General features: G+C 38.2%; 2 protein-coding genes across 2 annotated transcripts; one reads left to right on the forward strand and one right to left on the reverse strand.

The window, feature by feature from the left end:
* Positions 1–715: 715 nt before the first annotated feature.
* On the reverse strand, positions 716–12049 carry ca12 (carbonic anhydrase XII). The gene is made up of 9 exons (XM_034141526.1): positions 11949–12049; positions 11628–11648; positions 8932–9111; positions 6683–6825; positions 4348–4443; positions 4205–4268; positions 3360–3517; positions 3116–3242; positions 716–2476 (listed from the first exon to the last, which is right to left on the reverse strand). The coding sequence occupies exons 1-9, from the start codon at positions 12010–12012 to the stop codon at positions 1830–1832; spliced, it is 1500 nt and encodes a 499-aa protein (XP_033997417.1). The 5' UTR covers positions 12013–12049; the 3' UTR covers positions 716–1829.
* A 1916-nt stretch (positions 12050–13965) lies between these two features.
* si:dkeyp-73b11.8 (inter-alpha-trypsin inhibitor) lies at positions 13966–16844 on the forward strand. Its single transcript, XM_034141527.1, has 6 exons — positions 13966–14118; positions 15016–15207; positions 15815–15991; positions 16127–16171; positions 16311–16389; positions 16514–16844. Exons 1-6 carry the CDS (start codon positions 14055–14057, stop codon positions 16605–16607), a joined length of 651 nt encoding a protein of 216 aa, XP_033997418.1. The 5' UTR covers positions 13966–14054; the 3' UTR covers positions 16608–16844.
* The last annotated feature ends 1577 nt before the right edge of the window (positions 16845–18421 follow it).

Here is an 18421-nt window from a genome sequence, read left to right on the forward strand (position 1 = left end):
GGCTGCTCTATGCAAAATATACATTTATCCCTTCAAATGGTATGGTTTAGTTTAGTTTATCTATAAACACAAGGCCATCATTCCTGATAGCATTTTCCATTATTAACAAGTTAAAGGTAGGGTAGGTAAGTATGAGAAACCAGCTCGAGATATACTTTTTGTTATATTCCATGGAAGGCTCTTAACATCCCGATAGCAATGAATATCTTAAGTGCTTTGACAAAAAATCCATAAAAATATTTCATCTGTGGAAGCCTTTTTACTGTAAAAAGTACGACCAATCATTTTAGCCGGCCCGGCTAAAATAACTGGATGGCCTACCTGCCTGTCAGCCTTCCATCTGTGCACAAACTTACCTCGTGCCCTCATTGGTCATGTGCGCGTTCGTGTGTGTTGGAGGAGGGGCTCTATAAGGAAGTGGCAGATTTTCTCCGGTTGTGTATTTTCAAATTCTAGCGATCTCGAGCCGGTTTCTCAAACTTACCTACCCTACCTTTAATTCATTCAGATGAAGAAAAGCTAGTTTTAACTATTATTTGTGTCCTAGTTGTTAGAGCTCTACGTAAGTAAATGCTGCTTATGAAATGGAAGACAAAGAAGAACAAAATATACAAAAGCAACATACCAGTGTTTATCCAAGAAAGGTCAGCTGAGTGACAGAGAAACAGGGAGAAGAAGAAGAAGAAGGTGAAAATAGAGAAATAGGCACCTCAGATATGGTACCATCAGTTGGATAAGAGCTTAAATGTAAAAAATAAAACACAATAGTTTAACTTGAATGTATCTTTAACAAACATGCTGACAGTATAAACCCACTCAAATTCAGATATTTACAAGATTTGTGAAAAGTTTTTACCTCCTTTAATCTCAACGATCTGCTCTAACTAGATGTCAGTAAATCATCTCAGCCATGTTTGTGCTAAGACATTCCTGGATTGGTCGTATTGGCACGCACTTTGAGAATGCTTCAATATTACAGTAAGTGTTTTTCCAGGCAATTTCATACAACTTTCCCAGTGTATGCTGCTGGGAACTCCAGCCCTGTGTGTTTCTGAAAAATACTTGACTTAAATGTTCACAGTGAAGGGTGCACATGTAGCAGGGAAGACATTTGCCACATATCGCTTCTTGTAAATTGCTTTTATTGAAAATAGTTTCCCGTAAACAGTATCTGTTCCTTTACTTGTTGTAAATGACATTTTGAAGAGAAGAACAAATTGTTAGACATGTGATGTAAAGCGCTGAAGCTCTTGCAAATTCTTTTGGTTTAGCTGCATCTCTATACTGTGCAAGACAGTAATTACTAGTAAAGCTCCATCATCACCACACTATAAAACTGCACTTGCTGTACTGCATATTATATATATTCTTCTGTACTATATGTAGCTTGATGTAGCTAAGACTGGAATTTATGCTTTGCAGCAGTTTATTTTAAAGCATGTCATGGCAACATATACAAACAGACCTAAAGCCCACTGGGAGAAAGTACAAGTTTCTCATTTTTGTAGACTTTCTTCGACCCATTGAGTTTGATTTGTTATTACAATTTCAGCTAGAAGCTCTCAGCACAATCACTGGGGATGACTGGTTATGCATTGGCGTTTGTTTGCAAAAAAACATAACTACAGTAAGTTACAACTTTTTCTGTTAGAAATGTTATTATAATGAAGTGTAGAAAAAATAATTTAATGTTAAATACATTTGTAAGAAAGATGGGTCAAAGAATTGCAGGGCCTCGCTTGAAAACGAGTCTTTCATTTCGTGACAGACAACTCATGACTGCTACACAAAGTGACATAATGTGAGATGCAACTATGCCAATAATCTCTCTAGTCTTCCCACTCCATTGGCAAAAGCCAAGGATGTGGATAACCCTGGCTGTGTGGCTTCCTGGGAACAGAAGGAGAGGGGAAGATGCCATGGTTTTCCCCTGGCACACTTGGTTTGATTGCTGAGGAAGTCTTTTGCTTGGTCATCAAGGCTTTTGTCAGGGAGCGATCTAACTCAAAAGCCTCATCTGTTGGTCGTCCACGGAGAATGTTTCTGATAGTGGGGAGGGCTAAGTCTGACTTACAGTCCAGGTAGCTCTTTAGATTCAGCTTGGGGAAAGCTTCATCTCTGAGAGTCTGCACCAGCTGGTTCTCAGCGTGAGATAGTTTGAGCTGATGTAAAACGTTCTGCTCCAGTGAGATGTAGCACAGTGCATCTTCAGCAAGCCCGAGCTTTCCCACAGGGCGGTGGTTCTTGCTCTTCTTCTTCAAAGATGGATTGAGCGCGTGTTGTTTGGATTTGGCCGGAGAGTGCTGGTTCTTGAGGTCTTTCTTCTTGCCAGCATGGAGCTTCTCTGAGGCACTTGGTAGGAGTTGATGGAGCCCTTCATCAGCCAGGTCTGCTAGGTCACCGACGAGCAGCTGCTGAACGACTCGCTTCCTCATGAGTGGAGATGTGACTGTAGGAGTACCTTGCAGTCCTCTGCCTGCATCGACACACAGCCAATCACAGCTTGTTAACCATCCCAGCCTGTGGGATATTTCTTGGAACGACTTTGGGCCTTCACACCCAGCATGCAACAGCACAGCCTGTAGTGTTAAACCTTAAAGCACAAGCCATCGCCTGCTAAATGCCACCCATGAAAGATAAGAGCAGAGGATTCCACACTGCCATGTCAAAACACATGTGCTGTTGGAAAAGCATAGCTCTGAGGGGAAGCTTTGAAAATGCGGAAAACATGCACATTCATACCACACTGCAGCATATGGAGCTAAATACCATACAGTGTGGTACACCAGTCAACCACATAAAAGTAACACTTTAAAGACCAATTTAAGGGCTGTAGACTTCTCAGTGGGAAGAGTTCATTTATTGTGTCATAACAGATGGCCTACTTTTCAAGAAGCTCATCAAAATCAATCACTCTTAAAGTTGTTTAAGATAGACATCCATGTGAAAGCTCAACAACAAGCAGGTGGTAGCAAACAAGTGAGACAGCGCTGAAAAGTGCCCATACATCATTCAAACCGGCCCTTTTTGCAATTTCTAAAGCAGTGCAGAGGCATTATGTGACCTTTGTATTCATGCTCAAACAAGTAAGCAAGCCCATGAAGACAATACTTACCCTCTTTAAAAGATACCAGCACCACCCGGCTGTCGACAAGCTGCGGTTTCCTGAAGTTTCCATTTAGAGGCACGGGGGACGATTCCTGGGCATGGGAGGAGTAGAGGCCTGTTGCCATGTCTAAAAACTGAGAAGACACCACAAAACAAAAGCATGTTACGCATAGAGATTTTCCACACCAATTAAAGTTAAATGTAAAGGGGAAGAATGTAATAAAATGTCTGTAAAGTTGATTAAGGAGCACCTGTTTTCGAGAAATTGTAACATGATTCCTGAAAATTGTCCACAGGACACTGGGATAGCACGGAGGAGTCGTCAGGGACCCGTCATAGCGGTAATACTCGTCCAAACGTGCCGGCAGCAGAGCTCTGATGTTGAAACCGGGCACCTGCACTCGCTGATCTGCCAGAACAGAAGTTTGTACAACTGTTAACAAAGTAATGTCAGAGTAAAATCCAGAATAGCTTCATGAATGAGCTGAGAATTTGGAGATTTTGACCCCGAAAAAAATGACTTTCTATCACAAAGGTAGCTGATATTGTTCACGATTCATAACTTAAAGTGGACCTATCATGCTATATTTGAATAATATAGTGTAGGACCATACCTATATAAGGCATATTTATACTTTTTTTTTTTCAAAATACCAAACAGATCATGCATTTTAGCCATGCCTCATTTTGCTCAATTTGACAATTTCTAGCTCTGTTTTTGCAAGGGCTGATTCTGTGAGAACAGCACCATCTACTGGCCTGGCATATGTACTACAGCGTCTCCAGCGCTTTCGAACGGCAATGGCCGTGGCTGTCTCCTCCTGATTGGTGGAGTTGGCCCAATAGCCGTAGCGCCACTGTCCTGACGTCAGGACAGTGTTCAAATCTGGATCAGTTTTTATCAGATCCGTTGCAGCCCCTTTTTTAGAGATTGAGTATGGAGGAAAATAGAGAGGGTTGTGTTTTCTGACACTTGGTGAGTTCCCTGGACACATATTCATGTATAAAAGACGTACAAAAGTGCATTTTGCATGATGGGTCCCCTTTAAATTCAGTGTGGCAAAACTACTAGAGATAATAATGACTTATGACTCACCCCTGTATTTGATACCGTTGATGAACCTCAGAAACTTTTCAAATGCCGGATTGAACTCTCCAACCTGCATGACAAACAAAGTCAGATGGTTCTGCTCCATTCAATTTCACACATCACCTTCCCCCGCTCCCACAACGTCTCACCTCGATCAGGACACCCAGCACAGCCAGGCCGTCAGATTTGTCTACAGCCATGGACATATTGGGATACTTGTCTGAATTGAAGTGTACTACATGCATCTGTGAAAGAAAAGGGAAATATGTAAAGACCCTGCGAAAGTAAAACAAATATATAAATATCACGTAGTTACAGGAGTCAAAACCTTGAGTTTGTGTTACTGTTATTAATTAATGTTTGAGATCTAATAACACAATTTGATTCTATTTTAAGACAAAAAAGTGTGCATCTGTTGTACATTTTTTAACATGATACTAAAGCACATTTTCTTTGTGTAATTGCCATGCAGTGTAGTTTCATGGAGCCTGAAGGAGTGACTAGCTGCTAATTGTTGAACTATTATAACACATTCAAAGTAGATGATAATTGGATTGGAAATAGCAGGTGGTGTTCAGGGGAAGGAACAAGGTGGGAAGTGATAATGCCGGAGATGTATCACAGTAGGTGGTGTATTACAGCACATACATACTGTAAATGCCAGACTGTCAGTTTTTTTGGTCTATTCTGTTATATATTTAGTGCAACAGAAAGGCATGTTAGTCATTCTGGCCAAATATGACGCAACTGTATCTACAGATGTCCTTCTTGTATGGGAATTAAGGGTAGACATTTGCACAATTTCTGGGAATGTTCCTATCATTACTCCCTCCATAACAACATGCCATCAAGGAACTGTGGTTCTGGAGTCTGGAGAGACTTGAAAAGATGCATGCCCTAGACGCGTCCACTCAGAGCTTCAGGTCAGACCGCAGCACTTTACATGTGGCTGTGCTGAAGCTGAGGCATGGACACATAAAAGCACCCAGGTTGCAACCATTTCAGCTCCTGTACACTGTAGTTCAAATGAAACCAAATGTCTCCTTTTTTGGTTTATATCGTAAAAGACTTACTTTTAAACTTCACTCTCTGCTTTACTTCAAGTACCAAAGTAGAGCAAACTGGTGTGTGAAAACAGCTTAGAGGGCTTGACACATTAAATAGCGCAGACAACCACTCATTTCCAGAGGTGGTTGAAAGCCAAATCACATAATAGTCTGCTACACTAATCCCTTTAAACCCTGCAGAAATAAGACGCACTGTCATAGTGTACATACTGAGGCTGAGTGGAATGATGTCTTTGCCTTTAAGTGTGTTCAACCCAGTGAGAAGATACGCTAAATTGATAGGTATGATTTATATATCTCTTTATAACCTCAGGAGTGGAGATTTTAAAGACTCAAAACCTGTTTACTATTAAAAACTTCTCACTCCCAAACCTCTCACAATCAGGTTACTTTCCTTTTATTTGTAATCTTTTTGTTTTCCTGGACTGAATATGCTTCACATTGCTATGGCTCTAAACCCCCATGCTGACATTATATTTCCCACCAAAGACAAAAGGAACTATCCATTTGTCCTCTTTTGTGCTTTTGTGTGTGTGCATATAAATAAATATATAGAGACTATATAATGTAAGTTGTCTGTACAATTGTCCATTGTTAAAGGTTGTTATTTCTGTTTAAAAAACAAATCAAATGTAGATTATAAAAAACACTTCTAGGTCACTTAAATTAGAAAGTGTTTTATACAAGTGTCCAAATAGAACTTTATAGTCAATCAAAAAATAAAGTGGAAGTTGCACAGTAAGCCTTTTCTAACTTTTGTCTGCCACAGTGTCAAGAAACTGGAACAGTCAAATGTAGATGCAGAGCTTTTAGCTTGAGCAGCGTCTGGAAGCCTTGACGGGAATCAGTCTCTGTAAATCCTCTGCCAATCAAATGTCACACGTTTAAGTCATACCATATTAAGTCATTTGTCTGGTGACAGAGATACTGTCACCTGATGCTGCAGATGTGAAATACCTGTCTTATCGCTGATAACCAACCACACATTGACTCTTTTTTTATTAAGTAAAGAAGCAACACTACAGCCATATCAAGAAAAAAGTTCTGCATTTAAAATGTTGTTTAAAGTACAGTTAGACAAGTATTATAAGCGGAAAGTACTTACAAAGTTCAAAGTAGAACAATCCAGGGTGTTATATGTATCATACTATACTAAACTAATTGTTACTTTTATTATTGGGTGGTGTATTAATTACATCATATTGTAGTGTTAAACGTAAAATCTTAATCTGCAAAGTAACTATAGTGTGTGATAAGTGTAGTAGAGAAAAAGTATGTAGTTTTACAAAATAGAAATACCCAAATAAAGTGTTAGTACATCATAATTGTACTACAATAAATGTATTAAGGTACTTCCCATTAGCATCTTCTCCATTAATAGTGGGTTGTGGTAAGACTAGCTGTTTGTGTGGTTTACCTCGGCTGCGTACTGCTTACTGTTCACCGTGTGCTCAGAGCCTGAGGGTCTGCCGGACGAGCCCCAGTGGAAATGGAGTTGAGCTGCAGTGTAGCGATGAGGCAGGCTGGAGATGTGCATCTTAGATGGCAGCGATATTTGTACTGTGGATCAGGAGACATGCAAACCCACCACACGTAACAGAGCAGGGTTACTTCAGTTAACATCAGGGAATCAAAGAACATCAACTTAAAGCAGGGTGTTCAAACTCATTTTAGTTCAGGGGCCACATACAGCCACATTTGATCTAGAAATAATAAGAAAAATAAGTACAAATTCAACAGGTATATGTTTACACATGTGCATTACAACTTGCAGATCACAGTGTATCTACAAAGTCACCGGTAACTGGAACTGAACAATATAGTATTTTACTTTATCAAAAGAACTTGTCAAGATCTAGAAATTATTTTAAATTCATTTCCACATCTGTGCAGTAATCCTGACCACCTGAACTAACACACCACCATACAAACTAAAGGAAACTATTATGGAAAAAGGTTAAGTTATACCCCTGCCTTGTAAATGTATGAAATGTATACATACAAAATACATAAAAGTTGTACAAATTCCAACTAATGTCTTCTCTGTCATTTTTACACTTTGCAAAGTCATCCCGCTGGCTGGATTGGACCCCAGACTTTATGTTGGAGTGACGCAGGGCGCTTTCCACATGTTCGTCAGTGTGTGACGAATGCTTACAGGAGAAAAACCTCTGTCAGCTTATCCCACACACACGTCACGATGATGATGCCACTTAGCTCTTGGCATTGAGGCCCGTTAGGCATGCACACATAAGCATTTGTCTGGTGGGCTTTGCACATAATAGTTACTTTGGGCAGACATTACATGTATGTTTTGGTGTTCACTTTACAGTTTCTGCATCCTGCTTAAAGTAACATGTAAGAAACAAATGACACTAGTTCTACAGCAAACTGTTTAGAGCCACAGTTCAAACAACCTCACTGAAACTGTTTTTTATCTTAAAAAAAACTAAATCATATAACATTTAACTATAATTTGGTGGAATCATCATATTCATCTGCCAGTCAAGTCATCTAAATATTTTATTCTGTGGCACAAGGGAATGGTTTTCTATGTTCTAATTGCTATATTTAGCGTATAAATGTCAGACTGTGTTCTGTATAGATATCGAACATCAAACCAACGTTGTCTTTTTCTTTTGTTAAAATACCCAGGAGAGTCAGAAGAGATGACTAATCTATGCTCATATTTTCCCAGTCAAAACATGGAGCCCTTTCTTTGGCTGGAAGGGCAGCTCAGATAATAAGAGAGAGATTATGGAAAATTGCAGTGGCAAATGCAGAAAGAAGATCCTCCTATCATTTACTTAAGGTTGACCCAGAAATTATGTCTCGAGGGCGAGAAGTTACTCCTCCACTTTATCTGGTTCCATTTGCAATGAATACACTGACTGGTGCGAAACAAAGCATGCACTTAAGCGTAAACACTTGCTTGGTTACAGTGGCGAGCCGTTAGGGCCCTCTAGGCCCTCTCTGAGGGCCTAAGATATTCTACAAAATAATATTTAAAAACATTTAAAAAATGTTTTAATTTTATTTAAAATAACATTTCAAAATAAATAAATCCTTCGAATCTGCCTATTCAGTTTCTGTTTGAATGTGAAGGGTTAAATGAAAGAAGCTCATCTCTGCGAGTTACTGTGAAGACAGGAGCTGTTGGACGTCCAGCTATGAATTCACAGAGGGCCCAGCTATAGTAACTGAACGAGAGAGTAATGACAGTACAATTGACCAATCATATCTTCCCTCTAAATGGGTGGGTTTTATTATCGCGGACTTTATGACAAGTTCCGCCCGCTGTGAAACTTTTCTTGTTTCCATAGCAACAACAACTTCCTGTCAACAGCGTAAACTCGCCTTCAAAAATAAAAGCATGCCAAATTACACTTAAGACATACAACTGCAACGAAAGTAACAAACACAATGCAATATCCTTTTCAATTTCAAAGAACACAAATTGGGTTCACAGGTGTTGTTTTGTGTGGTAGAGGGTCGCTGTCATTGATGCGTTTTGCACTCCGGGCCGTTGTTTTGATATTCCGCTGAAGTATAAGCTGTGACGTAATAACTTTTTTTTTTACTGTAATTAAATTAGTATAAAATATACATTTATTTTAATAATTTTAATAATGTCATTTGTTGATAACACTGATGATTTATACTCACCAGAATGCCCATTATTTCCAAGTGTTAGCTGCTCATTTGGTGACAGGTTGTAGTTTTGGATCTCAATTGGACGTAAAGTTGGGTCGAACCTCAGCAGCTCTGACTTGATGTCTATGGGAGACTGGAACGCTCCCCCACAGTATGGATAATGCTTTGACCAGTGGTGCTCTCCTTCTGGCCCTGCAACAGCATCAATGTCAATTATAACCAATCAAACATCTTTGCAAGATATCTGCACCTTAATGGAACTCAAATGTTACATCAAAAGGTTCAGAACACAGTGGAAATACACTGAAAATGAAAATGTAATGTAGGATATTTTAAGTGTTTCCCAGTGTGAATTTAGTAGGATTTGATTCAAAAGTGGGCCAGGGTGTCATTGGCCCCCTGAAAATGTGTTCTGTAATCAAGGTAAAGTTTTATTATCTATGCACAAGGCGGTATGGGACAGGCCGGTGGCTTCTCTTTTGGTCAGTTCTTATGCAGCGGTAGTGAGAACCAGACAGTTTTTTGCAGGGAGAGCCAGTGAGAACACTGTCTCTCTCCAAATGAGAGGTTTCTATAAAGCAAAGGACACTGAAAACGGCCACGGTCTAAAAAGTCATGGAGTTTACAAAGTGACCTCAGCGGCATAAGGGTGTCTCCAAATGCTGTGTCTGCGGATTGGCCTTGGAGATTTGAAAGTCATTGAGAAATGATGCAGACGAAAATAAAACAAGGAAGCTCTTGGTTTCTGATATTTTAATTCAGTGTATTCACTAAAGTGTAAGTGCTGAGTGTTTCAAACATGGTGCTCGGTGAGGCTAATGGTTTGTGTTTAATGAACCTAATCAACTCTGAAAAAACGTAATTGTAGGGGAATAGCAAATGACAAAGACCCCAAATGTACCAGATGTCACCACTTTTGGGATATTTGCCACTGATTGATTGTGTAACAAGACATTCAATTAAATATCTACCATTCACCAAATGCCAGCTGACCGTGGTTAAATGTGAATGACGCAGCATGAGGCCGTCCCCGACCCCGCTGTCAGTGCATGCAAATGTGGGTTTATTTTACAAGACATGTCAAAAGAAATCAAAAGAATTTGTGAAATCACTGAACACTTGTTTTAAGCAAAGTTCTACCCAGGCGAAGCCTCTCTAAACTAAGGAAGAAGGTCAGTCTTATGGCTACAATTAGTCAGTGTCCACTTCATTTGCGGTTTTAATTAGACCCAATCTGCCCTTTAATAATGGCCCTCAGGATGCTTTGGGGGCCCCTTGGCAGTTCTGGTTAGAGTGATTGTGGGTGTTTACAAAATAAACATGAGTCCTTTCCTTTGTGAAAAGAATGTTAAAAGAGTGGAGGAGGCAGAGCAAACTACACTCATCACGAGCATCATTTATTTTACTCTAACGTTAATTTGCACTGTGTTGCCTGCGGGCGTAGTGTTGAGGGGGGGGGGGGATACATCCTATGACTCAGCTGTGCCCCCATCAACAGAAAGAGCTACCAGCCCTCGAGACCATACTGACTACTATGACAAGGCCTGTTAGTGTTTTGACTGTAACCGAGGATGAAATCCACCACGCTGAACCTCAGAAAGTGCCAGAGATCATTATTTGTATATTACATCTTTCCTTAGTAGACATCACAGGCCTTTCCCCAAAGTTGACTCATAGTTAAATTGTTATTTTTAAAATAACACAGGTGTCTTTTATCCCGCATTGTTAAGATATCCTTTTTATTGACACACAAATTAGAAATGTTCCTAATTTAATTTTCCATTCTTTTTTTAATTTTCCAAAATGTCTTCAGGTAAGAGACAAACACTGTGAATAGAATCCACAAAGGGACATTTTATCCCATTAATGCCAAGCCAGTGCTGTAATCAGCCTTTCTTAGAGGTCCGAATTAAACACGTCACATTTCCTCTAACTATAATTGTTTGACCACAAATTAATATGCAGAGAAGCAGCTCTTTTCTTAACAAGCCCTGATTTGCATCTGAAAGGATTTGCACACAATACAATTTTTTTAAGCAAAGACATGGTTTGAAAATGATTCATGTAGTCAACAGTTTGTTTTATATTTGACCAAAGAATTAGTTGTGAAAAAAAAAAAAAACTTAGCTGCTAACCATACCTACTTATTGGATTTAACGTTAAGCCCCCAAATGGAACATACTTTCGGAAAGCAGTAACACAATGACAAGAGGTCAAGCTCTGAGCACAGTTTATGTAAGAGTTTGCCCATAGACCTTAAGGCGTGATACAAAAGCAGTCAACCACTTATGAAATGTTGTAATTACAGAGTCTGTAATGAACTCTAGAGTTACATGGGCTGACATGGAGAGAGATGTCAGAACTGGTTGTCTTTGCTGGTCAAACAAAAGTCACAGAGCGCTTTTCCCCTTTTAAAAAAAATCAGAATGCATTGGATACTGTTTACACTTTCGTATTATGTGCCATTGTTGAGTCAAAGCACTGCTCTGATTGCTTTAAAACAGTAACATCTTCTCCGAGACATTTCCTTGAGATTTGTCTCAAATTGTATTAAAATTCTAGTTGGTAAATGCTTGTTTAAGGCTAGAATACCATTATGAGTGATCAAGACATTCCAGTGCAAATGGTCAACAGGTGAGAACTGGATGTAAATGCCCCTAATATGATCTTCTATTGACAAATTATGAGGAAAATATTATCAGACTTACCATTGTACGTCCATTTTGCACCTGAAACAGACATAAAAGAAGAAAATGGTCTCACTGTGCATTAAAATACATTAGAATAACTTCACACAAGTTAAATGATGCAGCATGAGTCACTATAAAAAACAACAATTAGTAAACCATACATTTAGAAAATAAATCCAAAGTTGTGTCACCCTTATTCAAAGTGCGGGTGCAGGTGGATAGTGACACCTGCGATAAAGCATCTTTCCTGCTCTGCCAAATTGCCTAAATAAGTTTAACCTTCAAAGTGCTTTTAAAGTATTTGCATCATGTACTTTTTGCACCCCTCAAAGGTCTTACCATGCAACACCGCGAGGAAAGTCAGCTGTAGTAAAAGGATGGGTGTGATGCTCGCAGAGTGCATCTTGATCCCTTCAGACCTCCCTCGTGCTGCAGTCTGATGTTAACCCGGTGCCGAGCAGCAGCTGGGAGCACCGGAGCGCGAGCTTTCAAACCGGCTTTTATACTAATCACGTTGTCAGCTCCATTGTAGCTTTCGCTGACGTCAGAGCAACAACAAAACCAGCCTCCAGATCCACCAACGGTGGCAGCGCGAGGACCGCACCGCAGCCAAGAGAAGTCACTCATGTTAGGCGCGAGCTGCAGGCGGGCGAAGATGTGGGAAATGCTGAGCGGCGTGCACGTGCCACTTGGCTATACGTGCGACCCTTCGGATTTTGTGACGCTGCCTGGGGGTCAAATAAATTGAAGAGTGAGGGCTCTACAAAACAAACCTGCACAAACTGTAAACAACTTGGTCTCTATACAAATCTGCAGTGGTGGTGTAAAGTAACTAAGTAGATTTACTCAAGTAGCTACTATACTTAAGTACAATTTTGACGTACTTTACTTGAGTATTTCAATGTTGTGTTACTTTGTGCTTTTACTCCACTACATTTATGTAATACCTTTAGTTACTTTACAGATTTGGATTAATGTTGTGAAATATAATCAACACTTAAATAAGACTTTGCACCTGGATTAACATTCACAAGCTACCCTGCAGTATACAAAGTCATTCAAACTAGCTGAACCTTTACCAGCTTTGAGAACACTTTAATGCATCAATAATTATAATCAAAACATATTATATATATTATTCTGAAATGTGCCATTCTGCATAATGATTACTTTTACTTTCGGTACTTCAAGTATATTTTCCACCTCTGCAAATCTGCAACCCTAATAAAATAATCATTTCAATCAACATTTTGGATCAAAGCTATCACAATACAATAGGACTTTTGTAATATGTATTAACTTGTTTAATGGGTTTTCACTTTGCCCCAGATTTCTGCAAGTAAAAAGTCTGAGTTGTAAAATTACCCCACTGCACCGGCAACAATTCAAATTACAGGGCTGAAATAACTTTAAAAATGACTCCTTTATACCACAAAAGTTCTACCATATCACAACTAATCTTAAGTAGTCTCATTATCTATTTATTTGAAAGCCTCCTTTCACTCAAAAATGTGTTGCTGCTTGTTTCTTCACTAATTGGATATTAGGAATGATGCATGTGCAAAATGACTTCTCACATCAGATAAGAGGAGTTTCTCACCTTAAATCTAAATTGAAGATACAAGCATGTTAGTTTTGAAGGTAATTAAGGTCTAAAATGCACCTTACAAAAGTGTGTTTTGCAGGAAAAAAAATCCTAGATTTGGGATTTTTCAATTAAGGGAGAAGAACAACTTGCAATGTTTAACCAGAAAACACCATGTCGGGCAAACAGTATTCTTTATGCAGAGTATCTTTTAACACATCAGAAGGAAATCTATAAAAGTATTAGTACAAGACACAATAATGTAACCTTGGCTCATGATAAGGATTATCATGTATTAAAGGTGCAAGCCTTACATTGAAATGAAAGCTTACATGACTATAATACTAAAATAAGAGGTTAAACTCTCTTCTTCCTGGGGTTACTTTACGACATGATGCTCTTTGTAGTAATCTACATTTCTTTAGTTGTGTTGCCAACTGTCTTAATATACTGCATAACAAATATAGAACAAAACTGCAATTTAACTCATATTAAATAATAAATAAATATTAAATGCTTATTTGTGTGTGTTGTTGTGCTGGAGCAGGTATCGTGTTTAACTCGAGCGTTAACCTTCCCTAAATGATGTGTGAGGTCTTTCAAACAACACCCATCAAAATGCTATTGTTCTATTGATCGTATGCTACACTCTGATACAAAAAAACATCTCTAATTCTCTTTATGGTAAAGGTAATAAAAGAAAAAAGGAGAAGCCTATCCCTGCCATTAACTTTTGTTTCGATTGCAGCTGTCACCATTAGGGAAATGTTGGTCCAAAGGTCAGTAATGACAACCCACTCCCACTGTAGTTTACAACCCTGCCTCACTCCAGGAGAGACAGCTCGAAGACAAGCAGCAAGATGAGGCTCTTGTTGTTTCTGGGTTTGGTTTTTGCTGCATTCGAAATCAGCAATTCGATTCCAGGTACATCAAACTGTTTTCTTCTTCATTTAAAATTGTAACTAGAGATTGGTTTAATTAGTTTATAGAGGTTTATGTTTCAGAATAGGCCATACTAGCACACAGGCTCATCAAGTGCTAGCCTTGTATTGCTGCTTTTATTTAGGAATACTTTGTTTTAAAATTGGTTCTATATCATTGTTATTGTTTTATTTTACTTAAATCTAATGTTTCAAGGAGATGAAGTTTCACTTTTGGTCCTATTAGAAAAAAGTGGCGGTTACATCTGCGGAAGACTCAATAAATGGGCTGAATCATATATAGTATAAAAAAGATGCCTGTGCCATCAGAAATCAATAGACCTGATGGGATACAAGTTTGAGTAGATTACATAGTTCTAGACTGCATCTCTCAGCAGGATATAATTGTATTGTACTTGTTTTTTACCCTGACTTCCATGTTTCAACTTGCGACTGAAGCCCACAATGATTGTCTTTAGAAAGACTAGATGGTATTTACTGTACGTTTACTTTCTAAGAAATGTTATTAACACACTGCTAACAATTGTGCTAAGCTGACTGGACAATTCCCTTCTCTATAATTCTCAAACTTTTAAACACTGAGATCATTTCTGTCTGAGTCTGAGCACAATGAGCTAAACCTGAAACCGTTTGAAACCACTTCCTTGAGGTGATATCTATAAAAGGGCGGCAGGACTGAAAATGCACCATAAATGACACATGTAATTGCCATCATAAAACGAGGGAGTGGGTATCTGTTGATGGGGTTAGTTAAACATTAGTTATGTGCTGGAGATTTCTACAGAAACACCTATAACTTACCAAATACTGTACTGAAAACAAGATCATCGCCTTTTGCATAAAACATAGCTAACACCATATTTATTTTTTTATCCAACAGATTTCTGCCAATTGGATCAGGATGAAGGTGAAGGCACAAGCTTTACCTTCTCTCTGTTTTATGACCCCGTCCAAGATCAGTGCAACCCTTTCCTATACAAAGGCCAAGGAGGAAATGGCAACCGATTTCTAAATGAACGAGAGTGCATAAGAAACTGTTCCGTCAATGTAGAGGCAATGTACCCCATGAATGGTAAGATGGTTTTAAACACTCATAGTGAAAGAATAGTAAGGTTCCAGTTTATTCAGAATTACCATTCAATGTTTGTTAAACATGCAAAATGACTAATGTATATCAAAGACCGCTTACATTTAGATGAACACAGTGTAGAGAAAAAAACATTCTTCCTGTTGTCTGAGGACTTTGGAACATGAACTGGCCCATGAGGTAGAGTTTTATGGCCTAAGGGAATGCTACATCATCATAAGGCCTCTTCGATAACATATGAGGGAAAGATGGTGAGAAAAAGAGATGATATGAAGAGGGGCTTGTTGGCTGTATCCTATAAATAATAACGATTCCATTGCTTTTCTGCCAAATAACTTTTGCCGCCTTCCTTTCTTCGAGGATGCAGGAAAAAACATGTGTCAGGATGAATGTTAGCAATACGCCACCCAGTGGTTAAAAGGCAAAACTACTTTTAATAAACTGCTTGAAGTTTTAATTATATTTTCTGCCACCTGCTGTATCAATAAATGAGAATTGTTATATACATAACAAATCCTAACTTTTATATTAGTTTCATTAATAAACTCTGACCACTGTTATGACTAATAAGGATGATGTTTTATCTTCACAGTGGCCCAAGCTTGCCACTTTAAACATGCTGTAGGTGGCTGCAGTGGCAAGTATTTGAGGTATTACTACGATTCCGTCCACGACAAATGCAAAAAGTTCCTTTGGTCTGGATGCATCGGAAACGGAAACAGATTTTTTGACCATACCAGCTGCAACGCCACCTGTGATGGCATCCACGGTGAGCACTAATCTCTGTCTAATGTACACATTTACTGACATAATAAAATATCAAATTTGTTTAATGAGGCAATTATACTCTTAAATGTAATACAATGATGTTTTCAACATGATGTCAATTGTTTTTGGACTTAAGATGATGGTGAGGAAGCCGAGGAGGAGGAGCCGGACACTCCCATTGGTCAGTAGAAACACAAATAACTAATGCAAAACACATCCCTGTTTTAGTTAAGTGCATAAAACATGTTTCATATACTTTTATCTGAATATTAGTTTGTAATCTATTAACATGCATCCCGGTCATCTGTCCTCTTTAACAGCAATCATCTGTGGAGTTCTGCTTGCCCTCATTATTGCCGCTATCATCATAACTGTGACTGTCTTGACCATTCAGTCAAAGTAAGACTGTTTTTCTTTGTTTTCAGTTTTACATAAGGAGTTAACACTATAAATGAAAAACACATACCTTGCTGTCAATGACTACTCTCCTGTAATTTTTTATATATTTTTTTTTTTTCTTTAGGAAAAAGAACCCCAAGAACAAGGCAGCAGGGAAAAGTAAAGAACCCCAGTCTGGCTCACCTCTACAGGACGACAGGGATATTGAAATGTCATAGAAAATCCTGTCACCTCAATAGCAATATGCAAAGTTACCATTCATTTGGATTTGTATTCTAATTCTACAGGCCTTAATACTAAACATAACAACTTAAGATCAATTTAGATTTTTGTTACTGACATAATATAATAGCTACAATTGCATTGCAATTTTGATCAATTTTGTATTTTATCATCTTTGTGCAAAGTGATGTTTTTTAAGTTGTATTTTTCCTGGAAGCTTTCATTCAGCAATCCAAAAATAAACGTGATAAGCCGTTCTGTAATAAAAAGAAACCAGATCTTAAATCTTAGTCAATGAATTGCTTTGTTTGTTTGATTAGATACCTTTTATAAGTTAGTAATTGTCAAGATTATTGTTCCAGGCACAATGTCAAAGGTTTCCTTTATTCTAGCGTTTTAGTTGTTTAGCTGCTTTCATCTGCCTTATCTGATTTTAAAGTATAAATGTTTTCGGACTGTTGGTGGGACAAAATAATTTAGGATCCAGGAAGTATTGATGGAATGGTTTTTGACTTGATTTATCAAAAATTCTATAGACAAAATGAATAATTGAAAACAAATTGGCAAATCAGTAATGAATACACTTTATTGTGAAGTGCCGCCCTAAAAAACACACCGATAGTAACTTTAAGGGGAAATATTTCCATTTGAAGCAAGTAGGTTTCTTTTTATGAAAAACACCTTGAACATTTTACATTTTCTCCCATGTATGCTAAACCTTACGGCTGTGATGTCAAATGGCCATGCTTTGTATTTTGGATAATAAAGCAGTTTTGCCAAAAAAAACGATGGAAGGTCTTACTTTATTAAAATATGTTTCAATGTAGTTTGTTGTTATTCACTGTAGGTGGTGTAGGCCTATATACATTCATACAATTATTGATGATCATCATTAATTCGAAATAAAGTTTAAAAAAAAGAGCAGTTTCTGTGTTAAACGTTATTCTTTCAGTGAATGAATAAATTACTTTCTTAATTTTCTTTATTTTTTAACGCTGCTGTGTGGACGGGCTGTTACCCTCCTGGTCAAGATTTTATGTAGTAGGCCTATGGGGAAAAGGTGATGAAGAATATTTGACATGTTGATGTCCACAGAGGGGGAAAACAGGTGTAGGCCTATCGTTATCAAAATGGAGGACAATGCTTTCTAAATTAGTCATAGGCAGGGTTGCCAACTTTGGGTACCTGGCTGGAGTGAGATTTTGATATCATGGGTTTAATTCGGTTTAATTACACATATGCGCACGAAATGACTGCTATCGTGTCAGCAGCGGGACCTTAGCATATATATAGGATATATATACAATATATACAAATACACAATAATGGACACAGACTATAAAGGGCACACAGTTTCATTCACTAATGAAAGTCAAACATGTTTGTTTCCACTGTTTTATTGTGTGCCTGTCGCGATAAGCAATTAATTGACTTATCGTACGATAAATAAAAATGAACTCGATAATTTTTATGACCTCGATAAATTGCCATTTACATGAGGATGTGACTAGCAGTTTGAAAGGATGTACTTGAATTATTATTATATATTATCATTATGTCAGTGGTCTAAAATGGTCATACAACGGTGCCGACAATATTATCGTTTATCGCAATAATTTCTGGGAAAATGTATCCAACAAAATTAATTATCGTGAGAGGCCTATACATGAAACACACACACACAAACAAATCTACAGACTTACTCCAAACTGCCAAATATTAATTAACACACTCTCACTCTCATATACTCTTTGACTCTATTTTGGCCTAGTAGAACAAATAAGACTTTTACTTTGTTATAATTTCTACT

Source organism: Trematomus bernacchii, unplaced genomic scaffold (genome assembly GCF_902827165.1).
Source record: "Trematomus bernacchii unplaced genomic scaffold, fTreBer1.1, whole genome shotgun sequence".
Lineage (NCBI taxonomy): Eukaryota > Metazoa > Chordata > Actinopteri > Perciformes > Nototheniidae > Trematomus > Trematomus bernacchii.

What these genes read in the sequence shown, in the direction of transcription:
- ca12 (XM_034141526.1), bottom strand. Translation starts at nt 12,012, where the DNA reads ATGCACTCTGCGAGCATCACACCCATCCTTTTACTACAGCTGACTTTC. An exon ending in TTTCCTCGCGGTGTTGCATG is followed by an intron (nt 11,649 to 11,948) that starts GTAAGACCTTTG and finishes TGTCTGTTTCAG; the next exon opens with GTGCAAAATGGACGTACAAT. An exon ending in CAACGGTATCAAATACAGGG is followed by an intron (nt 3,518 to 4,204) that starts GTGAGTCATAAG and finishes CTGTTCTGGCAG; the next exon opens with ATCAGCGAGTGCAGGTGCCC.
- si:dkeyp-73b11.8 (XM_034141527.1), top strand. Translation starts at nt 14,055, where the DNA reads ATGAGGCTCTTGTTGTTTCTGGGTTTGGTTTTTGCTGCATTCGAAATC. An exon ending in CACCTGTGATGGCATCCACG is followed by an intron (nt 15,992 to 16,126) that starts GTGAGCACTAAT and finishes TTTGGACTTAAG; the next exon opens with ATGATGGTGAGGAAGCCGAG. An exon ending in GTCTTGACCATTCAGTCAAA is followed by an intron (nt 16,390 to 16,513) that starts GTAAGACTGTTT and finishes TTTTTTCTTTAG; the next exon opens with GAAAAAGAACCCCAAGAACA.